We start from the raw sequence: 20,171 nt of genomic DNA on the forward strand, positions 1-20,171 counted from the left end.
AACAGTTCGCCCACATGAATCAAGGTGTATTTTCACTAACGATTTGAAGAATTTCTAAAAACAAATTTTCAGTTTTAGAGCCAAATTCTTTCTTCACACAGAACTTCATTTAGAATGTAAACATCCTCACTGGTGAAAAAACACTCAAAGCAAACTGCTTCTTGTCGCCACTGAATAGGCAAAGATATCACTAGAAGGACCTGGTAGCACAGAGAAGGTCCCTACGGAGGTAAACGTGTGCATGTTTACCTCATTAAAAGAAAGAATCTTTTTAAAATTAAAGCTCATCAGTCGCAGTAATATCAGTCGCAATAAACATGTTAACTGCCGTGAAGGCCACAGCACACCACCACTAAGCATCCACAAGGTGGCAGACATGTATAGTATATTAGTAAGGATGGAAATTGATACATTTTCACTGACATTTATGCCATTATTAATTCCACTTATTGGCCCAGTTCTTTATCAATTCCTGATCAGTTTGATGTATGGGAAAACAGAGGTTGACACCGGTCTTCATGGTCAATAGATGCAGATTTTGATGTCATGATGCCAGACGCAACACTATGACACGTGTGTTTTTGTAATGCACAAGTATCATAACATGTCAGCATTGATCAAAGAAATTTATACTGTCCGAGTCACACGATTCTGATGGATTGAAACATTTGGAACCTGATCTCAAATGGAACCAGTTTTTGATTCCCATCCCTAGATATTACCTTGTCAAAGTTGATTTTGGGATTTAACTGGTACATCAAAGTTCACCATAAACTAATCAGTTCATCAGCATTATGACGTTTTAAAAAATAATTGACGAGCTACAACAAAATAACCTTTTGTGTGTTTCAGTTATTGTCTACACAAGCTGGCTGTGATAGATGAACTCACACAGTTCTGTACATTTTTCTTGTCCAGGTCAGTCTGTTACCATCACAGGGTAAAATAAATAGTCACTGTTGTTTATACGTTCTATAATTAAAAATTCATTTCAACAGACTTTGTGATGAATTGTACTGGTAGATGAATGATCATGCTTGTATGTTTATATTGATCTTGCAGATCAAACTCACTCAATCAATCATAAACAATATTTTATTTATATTTTAACGGCGTCTGCAGGAGAGCGTGCGTGTGCGCATACATGAGGTTTTGAACAGAGCGGAAGTAACCTGTGACCGCGTGTGATGCGCATGAACGCTGACGTCCACGAGACATCTTGTAAATCACTCTAGAGGTGTTATTAAGTTACAAGAACAGCATTTTCTTTTTTAGAAGTGTTAATTTCTCACTAGCTTTTACATAATATATGAGAAACGTGATAGAGAAGCTAAGTGGTTTGGGAGCGGATTCTGTCACGTTGAATTAGCAGCCAGAGAGAGACCAGCCAGTGACATCATAGTAGCTCTCTACTTTGATTGGCTGTCTCACCCCCCCCCATAAAAAAAGTATTTGCATGATTCATTGCATAAAAATAGGAAACAGAATGTGACCGTTTAGGTCAACGTAGCCATTTTTCAACTTGTCCAAGGTCTGTGTCCCAAGAATGTTCCCTGTGAATTTGAAGACCCTTGCGGTAATAGAACTGGAGTTATGCTGAGCACAGACAGACAGACAGACAGACACAATGCCTTTGCAATACCCAATGCTCATATTTTAATGGCCTCAGGTAATGACTAACTTGTCTCAATAGTGTACAATTAACACAAAATAAAAATGTGTGACTGTGACCTCTAAACTCTTGGGTCAGAAATTGTATAGTTTTACAAAAAAATCATACAATTAAGACATATATGGCAGAGATATTTATTGGAATGAAAAACCTAGTAGTTATTACCTACTATATCAGTGTAATCTAGACTCTTTACAAAAGTATGACAAAAATATTGAATTGACGAACACAAATACCAGACACATTCCCAAACCACATTGATCTGAAAGCTGCATTAATAAATACGTCAGAGCACAGATGTTGTTGCTGCATAGTGCCATATGGACAGCCATGCAGTCCATCAGCAGATCAGTCACCAAGACTGACAATCTTATATCTCATTTAAAGTCAAAACTGTTTAATTTCTATAAGTTGCTTAAAATAAACTCTACATTAAATAAGTAATACAGTCAGCTCCATTTCATATTTCGCCTCTCCCCAAATAAATGTCACCCAGTAAATAGATTCTGGTTCCAATTTATTATGAGACAATGAAATCTAGCTGGTTTGATCATTATGTGTTTCCACAGTTTTATATCAGCCTGATAAGGGTGAGCCCCTTGGTGTGAAACTGCATTGGACATTGCGTTGATGTGTATTGGTTATTCTCGTCAGCAGAAAGTGCTAAGCCCCACGCTCCCTTTGCTATCAATTAGGGCTTAATGTCTGGCCTCCCTGGCACATAGTTTCCTTCAGAGACATGACCGCAGTTCACAAAACACTAATTACCAGCAGGGAAGGACTTATACAGACAGGAGATCCACCAATCACATCTCACCACATCATAGCACAAATCCAAGTCTTATAAATTGGCAAAAGCATCAACTAACAATAAGCCAAATTAGTGAAAACATATTCAATAAAATCTATTCATGTAAAAGAAAAATATTTACATAAGCTAAAATACAGTGCATTCAGAAAGTATTCACAGCGTCACACCTTACATATTTTGTTATGTTTCAGCCTTATTCCAAAATGGATGAGATTAATTTTATTACTCAAAAATCTAAACACAGTACCCCATAATGACAATGTGAAAAAGTTTTTTTTTTTGCAAATTTATTAAAAGTAAAAAACTAAGAAATCACATGTACATAAGTTTTCTTAACCTTTGCCATGAAGCTCAAAATTGAACTCAGGTGCATCCAGTTTCCACTGATCATCCTTGAGATGTTTCTACAGCTTAATTGAAGTCTAAATTCAGTTGATTGGACATGATTTGGAAAGACATCTGTCTACATATAAGGTCCCACGGTTGACGGTGCATGTCAGAACATAAACCAAGCAAGAAGTCAAAGGAATTGTCTGAAGACATCTGAGACACAAATCTGGGGAAGGGTACAGAAACATTTGTGCTGCTTTGGTCTCAATAAGCACAGTGGCCTCCATCATTTGTAAATGGAAGAAGTTGGAATGCATCAGGACTCTTACTAGAGCTGGCTGCCTGTTTAAACTGAGCGATCAGAGGAAAAGAGCCTTAGTCAGGGAGGTGACCAAGAACCCAATGGTCACTCTGTCAGAGCTCCTGCATTTCTCTGTGGACAGAGGAGAACCTTGCAGAAAGACAACCATCTCTGCAGCAATCCACCAATCAGGCCTGTATGGTAGAGTGGCCAGACGTAAGCCACTCCTTAGCAAAAGGCACATGGCAGCCCACCTGGAGTTTGACAGAAGGCACAAGAAGGACTCTCAGACCATGAAAAACAAAATTTTTTGGTCTAAAGAGAAAGACTGAACTCTTAGCATGAATGTCAGGACTCATGTTTGAAGGAAACCAGGCACCATCCCTACAGTGACGCATGGTGGTGGCAGCATCATGCTGTGGGGATGTTTTTCAGCAGAAGGAACTGGGAGACTAGTCAGGATTGAGGGAAAGATGAACGTAGCAATGTACAGAGACATCCTGGATGAAAACCTGCTCCAGAGCGCTCTTAACCTCAGATTGGGGCGACGGTTCATCTTTCAGCAGACAATGACCCTAAGCACACAGCCAAGATATCAAAGGAGTGGCTTCAGGACAACTCTGTGAATGTCCTTGAGTGGCCCAGCCAAAGACCAGACCTGAATCTAATTGAACATCTCTGGAGAGATCTGAAAATGGCTGTGCACCGTCACTCCCCAACCAACCTGATGGAGCTTGAGAGGTGCTGCAAAGAGGAATGGACCAAGCTGCCCAAAGATAGGTGGACCAAGCTTGTGGCATCATATTCAAGAAGACTTGAGGCTGTAATTGCTGCCAAAGGTGCATCAACAAAGTATTGAACAAAGAGTGTGAATACTTACGTACATGTGATTTCTTAGTTTGTTATTTTTAATAAATTTGGGGAAATTTTTTTTTTCATGTTGTCATTATGGGGTGTTTCGTGTAGGATTTTGAGGGAAAAAAAATTTTTTTCATTCTGGAATAAGGCTGCCTGTAACATAAAATGTGGAAAAAGTGAAGCACTGAATACTTTCTGGATGCACAGTTTAAGCATCCTCTCATTATACTTTGATGCTTGACATTTCTGTCAACTGCCTCAATTAGCAAATCTTGTGGGGTGGGGAGCCCATTATGAACAGCAAGCCAGCTGAACACAAAGTGGTGAGATTCACAGAAGCAGAGTCTAAATGGAATATTGCTTCCATCTCAAAATTATGTTTTAATACAAAAAACCCGTCCCACTCAAAAATAATTTCAAAAAATACAGTAAAAACACAAGATGTTTTGTAGTCATTACAAACATCTCTTACCAAAACCTTAACACCATAAAAAGCAAAGTAAACTTTGCTTCAAAAGACAACCTTAAAAGACAAGAACATGACCAAAAAGATAAAACAAGAGCCACATTCAAATATACTAGGGGGTGCTGTGGTACGTCACTTGTGAACATGCACCACCAACCTCGCAACAAGCTTGGCCTGGTACAACACAACTGCAACACCATTTGGAATCTATGTTTAGGTAGTCGAAGTAACGCCAAGGCAGAGAAACCGACGATTAAAAGCACCAGAAAATATTTAAAAGATCGGAATGTTTCAACCGCATGTTTCAGAAAGCAGGAGGATACCAATAACCTAGAACTATGGTCCACAAAGACAAGTTGCTCGTATGTAAGTTGGCTATTTTTTTGTCGGCCCTATGACACATCTTCACCCATTGATATCTTAATTTAACTTGAGTTTTGTGTGGAAATAGGTGAAAGCAATGCCTTGAAGCCATCCATGCTTCAGAACGCCTGTTTTCTTTTCAATCGTTTTTTTGTTTCCTGGTGTCTGATTTGTAGACAGATGCCCCACGCATGTCTATAAACTAATTCTTTTGAAAGATTTATCAAATTTAAGTGGAATCTGTCATTCCAGGGGCAGAAATGTCCCATCGTAACGACATGGACTTCCGAGCTCTGTATAACCAACAACTGTCCAGGTTTCAACTTTTACATCTGGGTATTCCAAATGCTGCGTGTGCACACAAGTGACCTACCGCCACACCCCATGGATCTTTGAATGCAGTTATTAACTCACTGCAGTCCCCCCGTCCACACTGTAAAAACCTCAAGCTAATCAAAAACCAAATAATCAAACGGTTGCTAGAATACTATAATCAAATTTATTGTTATTAGCAAACAACACTGTTTGAATTTTCCCTTAGAAATATGGTGTTCCCAAATCAGCAAAGCATAAGAATATGTCACTTCAACAGAGAAAGATTTATGTACTATGGCTGACTGGAGTCAACAGTTTGGCCGTCCCGATATGACATCTGCAGTGAATTCTGAAATATTATTCTTCTTTCAGTTGCTCCTGTTATGGGACACCAAAACACATCATCAACCATCTGCATGTCCTCCCTCAGCACATCCACAAACCTCCTCTTTGGCCTCCCTCTTCTCCTCCTGCCTGGTGGCTCCATCCTCAGCAGCCTTCTCCCTATGTACCCTGGGTCCCTCCTCTGTACACGTCCAAATCATGTGGGCGCACTTCCCCTTTTTGGGAAAGTGTGTCCAAACCGGTAATTCTTACTTTAAAAAATTATTTTAGTAGATGTGATGCGCAGCATGATGGTCAAGCAGTTCATGCAGAAGATTCCCGATTCAAGGACACCCCTGCCCATACTCCATATACTGTAATGTGGAGCTGCATCAGGAAGGGCATCCAGTGTAAAACTTGTGCCAAATCAGGATGTATATCAATATTAGATTTCCTGTGGTGATCCCCCGAAATGAGAAGGGGAGAGGATGAAACACCTTACAATTTTAGTGGGTGTGATAATCTCCCAAAATAAAGCAGTTGGTATTGCTCATTCACCGCTGGAACGTCTTAGGACTGAATGTGATTTAAGGCCTGTCCACACATTATATGGCATTCATAAAATGCAAACTCAGAAAAATGTGAAAAGCTTTACATTTGTAGCTTTAACATTCATAACCAAATCAATAAGTTCCAAATAGGTACACTCTACAAAGTCACAGTAATATGTGTTAGACCCAAGCAGTTACATATGCCCGTTTCAATTTACCTTAGAAGGAATATGAACTGTCAATCAGGCAGTACGGATAATGCAAATGCAACGTAGAACACTTTGGCAAGTCTTTTTTTTTTTAATCAAATTCTTACTACAGAGATAACGACACAGCTGAATCAAATTAAATAGTGCAGGATACATACAAATATCTTCAGAAACCAGGGTTTCAGCAGAGATCAAGTCAAAATAAACCTCATCAGTTTACAATCATGTCACATCTTCAGAGGCAGAGATATTACGAGTCTGACATCAATAACTTCACACAGTTTGTTCTTTGGGCCAAAAGTCATTGAAACCCTTATAGCAACACTTCAACCCCAAAACATGGCATCAAAGCTGTGCTGGTGCTCTTCTTAAAAGGATGAAGTATAATGCTTCATTAATAATTCCCTTTTATTTCTGTTGAATTTTCATACATCAACATCAAAATTGTAGTTGGCTTTAATGTGCCATACTGCTGACGAGCAGAAAAACACTTTTATTGTTAAGTCATAATCACATTGTGCTGAACTCAACAAAGAGTGACATCGTAAGAGAAGACCTTGAAATATTCTAATCAGGGCCGTCAATGGCACATCTCTTACCTGTTCTAAATGTAAGGAGTATTCTTCAAGTTTTTAGTACTTTTATCAACATGGGAAAGGACAAATAGGTTACAGTCGTGAGATGTGATGTGAATTATTTCAAGCAGACCCTCATCTTCCATAATGTATTCAGCCTGCCAAGCTGTAGCCAACCATTTTGCAATTACTGCCGAAAATTTGTTGCTTGGAGTGTTGCACAGGCGTCTCCGCTACAAACTATTCATCATGGTCTACCTTGTGCAAAAAGGAGGAGGGCTCTGTGGAAGGAGGGAGCTTTGGCCAGTAAGTGATATTTGAGACTCTGTGTACTCCAGTGGTAACTCTGTTCACAATCTGGCAGGGCTTTGAAGCTGAACTTACCATTCTAAAGACCCTTTCCTTTTTCCATTTCTAGGGATGTCCTGATGAGATTTTTCCCTCTCTGTCACTTAATGTTGAGTATCTGCTGATATTCAGCCCTGATCTGAAACTTGTATTATAGATATTACACTTGCACAGCGCAGAATGCAAACAAATTAGTCAAGCCAGTGTATACTATATGCTTGTCACGTTAACAGCACTTAACTGATTCTTAGTAGTCATATTCGTATTCATTACTTACAACCCCAATTCCAATGAAGTTGGAATGTTGTGTAAAATGTAAATAAAAACAGAATACAATGATGTGCAAATCCTCTTCAACCTATATTCAATTGAATACACCACAAAGACAAGATATTTAATGTTCAAACTGATAAACTTTATTGTTTTTGTGCAAATATTTGCTCATTTTGAAATGGATGGCTTAAAACTTTCCTTTTTGCTAAAGCTTATAGTTAGGGCTGGATCAGGTGACCCTGAACCATCCCTTAGTTATGCTGCTATAGACGTAGACTGCTGGGGGGTTCCCACGATGCACTGTTTCTTTCTCTTTTGCTCTGTATGCACCACTCTGCATTTAATCATTAGTGATTGATCTCTGCTCCCCTCCACAGCATGTCTTTTTCCTGGTTCTCTCCCTCAGCCCCAACCAGTCCCAGCAGAAGACTGCCCCTCCCTGAGCCTGGTTCTGCTGGAGGTTTCTTCCTGTTAAAAGGGAGTTTTTCCTTCCCACTGTAGCCAAGTGCTTGCTCAAAGGGGGTCGTTTTGACCGTTGGGGTTTTACATAATTATTGTATGGCCTTGCCTTGCAGTATAAGGTGCCTTGGGGCAACTGTTGGTTGTGATTTGGCGCTATATAAAAAAAAATTGATTGAAATTGATTGATTGATGGATGCCTGCAACACGTTTCAAAAAAGCTGGGACAGTGGTATGTTTACCACTGTGTTAAATCACCTTTCCTTCTAACAACACTCAATAAGCGTTTCATCTTGAAGGACATCAGGTGTAAAACTTGAGCCAGATCAACATGTAGATCCACCTGAGATCTGCTGTGGTGGCCCCGATTGAAACAAGGGAGAAGCCAAAGGACTTACTTTAGTTGTTAAAAATAAATTAATTTAATTATTACTTTTGGTGTTGTATGTTTTTTAAAAAAGTCTTTAAAATGGGGTCAGGTGAACCTTTACTCAGTTATATGTGGCTACAAACCTTAAGGCAAACAGACGAAGAGAAAAGCATGTTTACTTTTTGTGGAAATCGGTACCTAATTAGCTAGGAAATAGTTCATATCACACTTGCCGCTCATCAGAAACACACTTGCTGTGTATCTGAACTGATGTAAAATATGATTATTAAACCATCCATCGTGTCAGCACTGCTCACAGTTACTGCCCCATGCTTATCAAACAGAGGAAGACTGACGTTCACTGTTGATCTGCATCCACTTATTTGGCAACTCAGGTTTAATTAATCTGATACGATCAACCATAAAATGCCTTGATCATGCATTTCTGCTGAAGGATTTTTGTTTCTGTTTGCCATCCACACCATTACAGCTGCTCATTTTCCAGCTGTATGGTTTTCCCAAACTGTACCACTGGAATGACTGTGTCAAATGAAAGATGGCACAGGGAGACTCAAATGAGAAGTATCACATTGTGAGGGATTTGGCCATATTGATCTAACAAGTACGTGCCTCAGTGTTAAGGACCTCAGCAGCTGGCAAAGGCAAAGGGGACACCCACATCACCTGGCTGCAGCAGACAGACAATTACTTTCGAGAGTAAAAAAATGTCCATTCACAGTCAAGCTATGTGCACATGATCTGTGGTTATATTCCAAAAAAATAATATTCCATACAAATTATATTTTTTGAAGAAATATGATTATATTATGGACAATCATGGAGACTAATTATATTTATTCTCGTAATATTATTAATTCTTTATTAATAGTGTTATACTACAACTTTATAGCTATAAATGTTTCTTCTTAAGCATAAAACTTTATTCCCATAGTAGAATGCTCTAGTAAAACAGACTTTATTCTCACAAGAGTATTACATTTTACTTAAATGAAATGATACAACAATAAATGAACATTAATAATTCAAACAAAAACAATTTCTTTATGCTTAATAGGCATGTGCTTTACAGCGGTTTTATGCTTTGAGCTATGAATAAAACTCCTACAAAACTTGGAATGACAGAGCTAAAAAAAACATTCATAATTAAGGGGTTACAAAACGAAATTGTAGCTTTAATCTATCCTTAAAGACCTCTTCCTATTCAGAAACCACAAGGGTAGAATAAAAAGAGATCAAAAACAATGAAATTGTCTCAAAGAGGACACACTGACCTCAGGTAATAAAGTAACACTGTAGACCCTATCTCGGTGATATATGACACAGTCTACAACATATAGTACATGTCCAACTTTATTTTATATATATATATATATATATATATATATATATAAACCATGAAGGGTTTGAGTCGAACCAAAAGCAGATTTTTTTCAGTCTTTGCACCATGTTGAAGCAAACAAAGTAACTCCTAGGATACTGCTGCTATTGTATGTTTTATTAACCACTTGTACGTTTATACTTTATAATCACAACTTTAATGTCAACCACTTTATTTTATGAATATATACAATTTCACAAATTTTTGAATCTCTGCTGTAGCATTTACAAAATCATACATTTGTGTAAATAAATTCCAGTAGGGAGAGACAGAGAGAGAGAGAGAGCGAGAGAGAGAGAGAGAGAGAGAGAGAGAGAGAGAGAGAGAGAGAGAGAGACTGGTTTCTATTTCATCTTACGAAATATTAAAATGTGTGAGCACTTGTACATTCACTAATCTAAGAATATTTTGCCAATTCAGTCATGTATTCTGTTCATCATCAGACGCGCCATCATAGAAAATTTAAATTTAAAATATGTCTCATTCCATGTTCACAAGAGCAATCGAGCAGCCTTGCATCTATACTCCAACACACTCAAATTCCAGATTAGTGAGGTAGAGCCTAAATACTAAAGCACTCTGCAATTTCACATCCTGCTGGTGACTTTTGTTTTGCGATAATTCATCCTCAAGGAGAATTACATCTTTTTAATCTAACCTCTATTACATTAAAGGACCCCTGCAGCTGATGTAAACTGCTGCCCAAGGACACTTCAGCAGAGAGAAAGGTTCTGCCACGCACTGCCCCTCTCAGCTGAAAGCATTTCTTTGTCCGTTTAGTGCATTTTTAATGTTACTTTAACATGAAGATTGATGGCCCAGCACTGACAACATTCCCAATACGTGCTGGACGCGTTCTGATGCTTCACTATCGTGGTTTTTCAGTCTGGCTGTTTCTCGCCAGCTGATTAACACCACGCCACATTATCGGCTCTTCTTCAGGCACATCGTGTTACCGCAGCAATCTGAATATTTACCTTTGATTATAAAGCAGTGTTAGATGTTAGAAGTACTGTTCAGCTCCCACAATTCAATGCAATAACCTCTGACAGGCTGCTCTTAATTATGAAAAAAGATGTGCATGTAACACTGGAGACCAAATTAAAATACTGGAATTCTGAATCCCACAAATTTTTATATAACAAGAAGGCAATGCAGCAATACACCTCAAAACCACAGCAGCAACCAAAAAAGGAAGGAGGCACTTGTGATTTGGGGTTGTATAAACAAGATACCTGTATGGGAAATAATTTCTTGATAAGAGACTTTTGCTTTGAAGTCAAACACCTTTAGCCACTGGAGTATCACAAGCACATCAGAATAACAAGCAACAGATCTTTCAGGATTTATGGTCAATCATAAAGCAAATTACTGAGCACACATTGCAGGGGTGGTGGCCAAGTGGTTTGTGCAACTTCTTCGTTCAAACGCCACCCCTGCCACATTTCTCCATGTAATGTGAAGTTGCATCAGGAAGGGCATCCAGCGTAAAATTTGTGCCAATTCAACATGCAGATCTACCTCGAATTTGCTGTGGTGACCCAGAGTGTAAAAAAAAAAAGGGAGCAGCTGAAGGGACTTTTACCACTGAGCACACATCAATGATGATAGAGTTACAGCTATAACGCTTTATGACATAACACGAAGATCAGACAAACCAACACACAAACACACAAAATTGGATGATGCCATAACAACCTCAGCATGTGTAACAAGCACACTGATGTGCTGCAAAATTAAATAAATTACTTTTAGTGAGAAGGTAGTTATAACAATGCTTCACTTTGACAATAACATTTTCCAGATTATAAGTTGGGTCTCTCTCCCCCTTTCACTTGTCTGTCTGGTCCTGGGACTTACATTGTATTCTGAAGCAGCTTATATATGAAAAAATACTGCATTGTGACACCAGCATCCCTGAACTGGAATAAGCAGGTACAGAAAATGAATGAATAACCGCCATATTACTCGGTAATATGGCGATTTGTTTGGACTGTATGGGACAGGAAGGACAATTAAACTAAAAATGTATAGGACTTTTAAAACTTTTACATTCATTGAGGTAAACATGTTCTGCTCTGAACACACATTTTCCTCTGTTAAGTGGTGACAAGAAACACTTTACGCTCCAGTTCTTTATGCCTCGTACAGTAACATTTGACTGTTAGCTTCTCCTTACTAACGTGGCGTTTGCGTTATAAGTAAATAATGCAGATTAAAATAATTTTGCTTCTTGTTGCATGAAACAAGTTTCAACAATAAATGTGACTTACAGACACGTGACATACAGTATATGGATTTTTTTTGGGGGGGGTCATCTTCATTATGCATTTTATGTGACTGAAGCAGTTTATGCTTGAGTTCTTTATGCCTCGTACAACAACGTTAGACTGTTAGCTTCTCCTTACTAATGTGGTGCTTGTGTTATAAGTAAATAATGCAAATTAAATTAATTTTGCTTCTTGTTGCATGAAGCAATAAGTTTCAACAATAAATGTGACTTATAGACACGTGACATACAGTATATGGGTTTTCTTTGGGGGGGGGGGGGGGGCAGAGTTCATCTTCATTATGCATTTTTGGACATATGTGATTAATATTCCAGTGCAACATATAGTCCAGAAATACAGTATCCATTTATGTGGAGCATCAGATAAACCAACTGAGCGAAATTCATTAGATACAGAAATAAAGGCAGTTGTTTTCAGGTCAACACAAATAAACATCTTAATCTGTTTAGTTCAATTTTAAATGTGTAACTGAAAAACAGGACAGCTGCCACGTACAATATTATCACTGAAGGAACCAATTCTCACATCCTTAAATGTAACAACTGTCACATGGGTTTTACTTTCTCTTTCAAATCTTTGAAGAAAATAGCCTTAGAAGACTCAGGATCAACTCTCAGAGCAGAAGCTACATTGAATAACGTCATGTTCCTCTTTAAAGGAGGCGTATTTTATATCATAATTAAAAAAAAGCCCATACAAGTTGGAAATCCTGCTGCAAATGCAACTAAACAATCTGCAAATAGTTCATTTCACCCCATGTGATCAGCATAAACAATGTGGTGTGTTCATGACCTGAGTGTTAATAATGTGGATTTAAAGAGCTATTTTCATCTGACATTTTAATTTCCACATTTCAATCTGAATGTGAAATTTACATTATGGCTGCCTACATACAAACAGGTGCACTGCGCGTTTTAGCTGTTGTACACTGGGCCACATAAAGAAAGCTGGAACAACGTTTTTGGAGGATAAACCAAAGCAGAGGAAGAGCTTTTAACATTCTATCAAGTTATTGCCATCAATAAAAGCCAAGGCTGACAAGGGAATATATAGTAGCTAAAGAGGAAAAAAAAATAAAATCAATCTCAACAAAATGGGATTAGTTTCAGCAGGAAAAACCTGATTAAGGCTAAACAAAATAAAATAAATCAAAGAACAATAAATACAATTTCAGGAAAACATGGTGACAATAAATGAGTAGAAAAAAATTACTCAATAGGCAAAACATTACACAAGAAACATTTCAAAATTCAAGTAAATATGACTCAAACTGTAAACTAGAGTAAACAAAATTATATACTGAGTGTGATTTATGATTCTCTATATTCACTTCAGTTGGGGAAGTGATCAATTATTCTGACAGAAATTAGATGAAAAATGCTACGGTGTGTGTGCAAGCTACTTCACATTTCACAAAGCTCATTTATAGCCATTTATATGTCAGGTTACAGCAGAATAACAACTACAAAAATATGATTTAATCCATCATTTATTACTATTGCTGTCCTTAAGTCCACTAGCATTTCAGTCAAGATATTTGACAAAAGGCAAGATGTTCTTATGTACCAACATTATCAGAAAAAGTCAATAAAGCATAAGAAAGCCCTTCACACAACATAATCAATCTGCTTCTATGCGCACGCTGCTCCCGTTTCCCCCTGCAGGCAGCTGATACAAATGAAATGTAACAAATTTGAAGCTCTTTAAAAAGTGACATTGTTCGGACGCACATCCATAACTACGTGAAGCGCACGTTTCCTAATTTGCAGATAACGAAAATTTAAAATACACACAACATATTTTCATGAAAAGAAACAAACACAAATGCACCTCCTTATTCTTAGTGAGTGAGTTTAGAAAATCACACACACGGGTACAAAGAAAACATCAATGGCACGAAAAGAGAGCCAAAATGTTTGTGCTGCCAAGTGTCAGCACAAAAAGGTTTCAGAGTCCCAACTGTTGTCTGTTTAAAGCCCAGCTAATGCAAAAAGCTCACAGCTCTGCAAACTAACCCTGCAGATCAAACCTGCACAACCGCAGGGACATTCTGTCCTACCTGTAGCCCCCGTCTCCTCAGAATGCTCGACTCGTCCATGGTACAGAGCCCAGCTCATCACACCTTCCTACCGGTGCATTGCCATGCTGCACCGTCTAGCTCCAGCCTCCTGCTCGCTCCCTCCCTCAGGCTAAATCTGATCTTAGCAGCTGCTAAACATTTCCATCAGAACTTATCTGATTGGAGGGGGATGGTCAGCTGATGCCTCCTCTTGTTCCTCTTCTCTGTAACTTCAGGAGCGAAGGAGAGAGAGAGAGAGAGCGAGAATCAGGGAGAAGATGGGCAGTTATGATTTACCGTATTAACAGGCAGGGGCGGGTATAGGGGACCACAGACAAGTGGGAGCCCCAAGACTCATTTCTCTGAGCAGACACGCTTTTTGAGCACCCTAGGTGACCATGAAAATGAAGAGGATATCCTTCCCTACATTGTTTTGGCTCAACCTGAACAATGAGTCTGGCATCCTGTCTACAGCAGGCAAGCTACCAGACCTCAGAAGTCTTAATGCAGACACTGAGCTGCAGAGTCACTTTAAAATTAAGGAAAGCCCCATATTGTTCCAATGACGTACACCAGACCGCATCCTGCCAAATTATGTAGACAATTATTACCACAGTAAACAAAAATCCATATTCAAATCCTCCATATTGTCAAGCAACAGCAGATGCACTTACCACCTGTTTTATGTTCATTTTTTTTTTAAATACTTTTATTTATTTATTCATTTTTACTTCAGTGATACTGTGTATCAGTGCTGCAGAGAAAGTATTATGACTTTTGTTTGCCTCTGCAGTTCAGCACTGGGGCAGTGCCACATAAACAGATTACCAGAAAGGTGCTGCACAGAAGAAGCCCAGAAGATGTTAGAAGTTTTTAGCCTGTTCACAGAGCATCAGATGCTATTTGTTATGTGCTGAAATGTGTATTAGAGATGAACCCTGAGCTTCTCAATTTTAAGAGCTGACCAGGAGAACATCAGTGTCAAAGAGTTCTGTGTTACTTGATATGTATCATTACCCATAATTCCCAAAGACGTGCAGCAGCACAAGTAAAAAACAGCTTTTATGTAACATCACAACCATACTACTGTAATTTTAAACATTTAAATTCAGTGTAACATGTAAGTGTATTAAAGTTTGCACAGAATGTGCTATGAAGAGACATTACTGTGGGTGAACATGCTGCTGAACACAGCACAGGTTGATGATTTCAGCTGAGGTTACTTTACCTGGTGATATAGCCTTAATTATTTTGGTAGTGATTATAAGTTCTACACAAGGTCCATTTAATGATTAAATGAAATCAACAACTTTAAACCCCTGTCACACCTTGACGATTTAGCCAGCGTATGCCGAGTGTATTAAAAACGTTGGCATATGTCTAATAAATTCTGGTTTTGTATAAGTTACGAGCACCTTGAAGCACGCTGATATACGTCGTAATCCAGACAGTGCCTTACAAAAAATTTTGAGCATGCAAAAAAGGCACATGAGAGGATGTACTTCCTCAGACAGCTCAGGAAGTTCAACCTGCCCCAGGAACTGCTCATCATCTTCTACACATCCATCATCCAGTCTGTCCCGTGCATTTCATCTCTGTTTGGTTTCCCCTCTGCATCCTAACATGACAGGCACAGACTTCGACCAACTGTTAGGTCTGCAGAAAAAGTAATCGGAGCCAGCCTGCCCTCCATCCAGGCAAAAATGGTGACAAAGGTCAGTTTCAGTTTGTACAGGGGTCAAAAGTTAAAGTTACTCCAATTTCAGTCAGGAATGGTGCAAATTATTGTTTGGGTTAATAGGATTCAAAAAAGGAATAGTTTGCACCAACTGTCATGCATAGTTATTGTGTTAGAGGGTAACATATGTCACTGTCAGAGACCAATGGACGTCGACCTTGTTAGACCTTTACTTTGGAGAGCAAACATTAAACACAGAAGATATTATATTATATTGCCAAACGTGCGAAATACCACGTGGTCCAATACCTTTGGAGCGCACTGTATGTAATGTGTCATTATTTTTCCCATTGTATAGAAAAACAGTCCACTGCATGAATGACATAATTTTTGTGCAGTTTACTTTCCTTTTAGCTTGCATTTTGGCTCCACACTTTTCACTTCATTGAATGAATACCTTTTGTAAAAATGGATCCACAAAACTAATTTGAAGATTACGCAATGTTCTCTGGGACATCTTTAGCAGCCATGAATTGAAATTAAATGATTATATTTTAAAAGTACTTATTGTGCATTCATGTATTAAACAAGCAGATGGTATTTCTTGCAGATACATTTTTCAAGTTCATTGTACATTTGATTATAAACTCACTGATTACAAACCTCTGTCTGAAACTACGAGGGTAGGCTGAAAAGTTCTAAGGCTCACCAAGAAGGAGAAATGCCATTTCAATAAAACTTGGCATGCATTAAGTTCAACTCTTCTGATGACTGTGTTTTTTTTCTTCCAGGTTGTGAGTTCGTGGTAGAGGGAAACGGCAAAAATGGACAAAATCTGGCATCGCGATGTGATTAAGTACCTGCATAAGAAGGGGTTAAAGCCCAAGGACATTCATGCGGATATGGTTGCTACATTAGGGGATGAAGCTCCCTCCATATCTACAGTGCAGACGTGGGCAGCTGAACTTAAGAGGGGCAGAGAGAGCCTTGAAGATGACCCAAAGTCTCGGCGGCCTGCAACAGCCACAACCCAGAAAAACATTGACCTTGTTCATGAAATGGTGATGGACGACAGATGATCGCCGATTAATCAGCTAGCAGATGCTGTGGGAATATCCTGTGAGATAATTGAACACATTCTGCATGAAGAACTTGGAATGTCAAAGGTGTCAGCTCGGTGGGTGCCACGTCTTCTGACACCTGATCAGAAACGCACAAGGCTAGTCATGTCGAAGGCAAACTTGGCGCAATTTGAAGAGGATCCAGCCAATTACATGGAACATTTTCTTACCCAGGATGAGTGTTGGGTTCACCACTTTGAACCAGAGACAAAAAAAACAATCAATGCAGTGGAAACACCCAAGGTCAGCACCTCCAAAGAAGGCCAAGGTCGTTTCGTCTGCGGGGAAGGTCATGGTTTCAGTTTTGTGGGATGCCAAGGGCATTGTGTTCATGAACTATCTTGAAAAGGGACAAACCATAAATGGACAGTACTATTCTAACCTACTGAGACAGTTACGTGAGGCTATCAAAAAGAAACGACCAGGAAAGCTGACGAAAGTGGTGCTGTTCCATCAAGACAATGCCCCAGCTCACAAGTCAACAGTGGCCATGGCCACTATCCACAAGTGTGGATTCAAACTGGTAGATCACCCACCATACTCCCCTGACTTGGCACCCTTGGACTTTCATCTGTTCCCAAACCTGAAAAAAAAAAAAAAAAAAAAAAAAAACTTGGCTGGGAAGCACTATCGGAGCAATGATGAGGTGATGGCTGCTGTTGAGGACTATTTTGACTCTCAAGATGGAAGCTTCTATGCCAAGGGAATCGAAGCACTCAAGCACCGCTGGAAGAAGTGTGTGGAGTTACAGGGAGACTATGTAGAAAAATAACCCTGAATTTGTTCAATTCGACAACTGCATCATAGTCAGCCTTAAAACTTTTCAGCCTACCCTCGTATTTTATTTACCCAATCACTTTTTTAAAAATGTTTGTCACCGATATGTGAATATTTGAATGAATAATGCTTATTTTTATATAAGAAACTGCTAATGAGCTAGTGCAGGGTGGAAGCTCTGTGTGGTTTTCTTGAGTAGCGAGTAATATAAAAGGTCACCAAAATGTAGATCCTTAAACTCTGGACCTAAATAAACTCTATATGGTGGATCCTTGATCTCTGAAAAGAAGCAAAATCTGTAGTTTTTGTCAACAGCATTTCCTTTCAGACATTACTAGCATGAATGTCTTTCCATACATCTGAGGTGAGCTCAGCTGGCTGTGCTGCACGTCAGGATGTAATTCGTAAAGAATACAGGACATCTCATTTTGGGAGGAAAAAAAAGTTTTAGTCAATTGTAGTTTCTTGTCTGTATTACAGCGTTTGGAAAGAGGTGTCATTTTATTTAAAGCGGTAATTCGTTTTAAAGTTATTAATTCCGACCGGACTCTGTCTTGGCAGAGAGCCGCGCAGCGTTTGGAGCTGTGCGAACAGAACAGAGGACGATTCTTGTTTCTTGACTGCAACAAGACAAGAGTTCCAGTTAGTGACTTTAATCCACACAAAACTGACTCATTGGCATAATTTAATGGCTTTGAGAGGGGTTAAGAAGCAGACTTGCCACTTCTGAAGAGCAGTGAATCAAAGAAACAACAAGCCAGTGGATCGAAGCACTGCTTCATTTGTTCACACTTCAAAGTGGAGTCACGCTGCAGAAGCAGTTGATTACAGAGCCGCTGCAGAGTCTGTAATCAACGTAGAGAAATGATCATTTCACCGACAAACAGCCTCAAATCAACGGCCGCTCTGAAAAACCGATAAGGGAATCGTTAAGCAAAAAAGCTATTGATATCGGTGGATCGAATAATTTCTTAACGATACCCGAAAAGAACCAGTTCTCAATACCTAACCCTACACCTGAAACATGATGATAGAAACTACAGATTATAATATGTGTAGGAGTGAGAATAAGTGCTTACATAAGGAGAAGAAAAGAAGCACCTTGTTCACTAAGTAAATATGTTGCTACCAAAAAGACCTTTCAAAGCTCGAAAATGTCAAGCAACTGCTGTGGGCCAGTTTGTATACAGATAAACAGGAAGGCTCCCTTCACTGTCCACCACACTGAGCGGGAGACACGCCAAATTCAACTGCAGTAGACAAACGCACTTCCCTGAACAACCTGCTTTGCTCGCAGCAGCACATCCTGTGTCAAGTTCTATCAATTTCATGCACGCTTTCTGTCTAGTACAGCTCCTGCTTTCTCCATGGAGAGATCAATTTTCAGACCTTTACACTCACTAATTCAGTGTTTCTGTACAATATTAGCATTTGCAAACTAAGTTGCGTGAAATGTCGTGGTGCCAACTGTGTGCTGCAAATTCACATTCTGTTTCAGTGTCTGGTTGTCTTTGCCTCCTCCCTTTTCTTTTTCTTTCCCACCCTTTCTCTCACTCATTTCCATTCACTGTGGTTCTGCTCTGTGAATATTAAGTGGGCCTCTTCCATTCTGCTCATCTCCAGCCAAGCTCAAATAATTCTTAGCAAGGATAGCCTGAAATGGCATTTAGGCTGATGGAAGACAACCACAAGATTAGACAGGTGACAAACACATAAGCAGAAAACTTGGAGTGTTGCAATGACGGGGCGGCACATTAGTGCTGATAAAAGAGTACAAAGTAGAAAATCCAAGTTATAAATCTGTTTTTATTTACAGTAGTGTTCAGAATAATAGTAGTGCTATGTGACTAAAAAGATTAATCCAGGTTTTGTATATATTTCTTATTGTTACATGGGAAACAAGGTACCAGTAGATTCAGTAGAGTCTCACAAATCCAACAAGACCAAGCATTCATGATATGCACACTCTTAAGGCTATGAAATTGGGCTATTAGTAAAAAAAAGTAGAAAAGGGGGTGTTCACAATAATAGTAGCATCTGCTGTTGACGCTACAAACTCAAAACTATTATGTTCAAACTGCTTTTTTAGCAATCCTGTGAATCACTAAACTAGTATTTAGTTGTATAACCACAGGTTTTCATGATTTCTTCACATCTGAGAGGCATTAATTTTGTTGGTTTGGAACCAAGATTTTGCTGGTTTACTAGTGTGCTTGGGGTCATTGTCTTGTTGAAACACCCATTTCAAGGGCATGTCTTCACTGTGAACTGTGGCTTGAATTCAGAGTTTGGGGGTCATCTCACAAACTGTCTGCGGCCCTTGGACCCAAAAAGAACAATTTTACTCTCATCTTTCTGTCTAGTACAGCTCCTGCTTTCTCCATGGAGAGATCAATTTTCAGACCTTTACACTCACTAATTCAGTGTTTCTGTACAATATCTCAAGTCCCTCCTTGGGGTCTGTGGCTACTTAAAAAAACAATCAAGAAAATTCTAATTGGACTGGAGGCCTCAACATGGCAGAACCAATAACCTTTGCAATTACTTTACATATCAGTTTTTGCAGTTTGTTAATTATATTTGTAAACAAGCTTTGCAAGAAGAAATTGCTTTTTGTTTAT

General features: G+C 39.0%; 1 protein-coding gene across 6 annotated transcripts in view; it reads right to left on the minus strand.

Moving 5' to 3' along the window:
- mast4 (microtubule associated serine/threonine kinase family member 4) overlaps positions 1-20,171 on the minus strand; it is a 191,759-nt gene that overhangs the window by 82,176 nt on the left and 89,412 nt on the right. The window contains exon 1 of one of the 6 annotated variants that reach the window (XM_034192497.1): positions 13,975-14,151. The exons of the other annotated variants lie outside the window; for them this stretch is intronic. Within the exon in view, the coding sequence (XP_034048388.1) occupies positions 13,975-14,013 (39 nt within the window). The 5' untranslated portion in view covers positions 14,014-14,151. Of the gene's footprint in view, positions 1-13,974; positions 14,152-20,171 lie in introns of those variants that run through there. 6 annotated transcript variants of the gene reach the window in all.

The sequence above is a fragment of the Thalassophryne amazonica genome, chromosome 17 (genome assembly GCF_902500255.1).
Source record: "Thalassophryne amazonica chromosome 17, fThaAma1.1, whole genome shotgun sequence".
NCBI lineage: Eukaryota > Metazoa > Chordata > Actinopteri > Batrachoidiformes > Batrachoididae > Thalassophryne > Thalassophryne amazonica.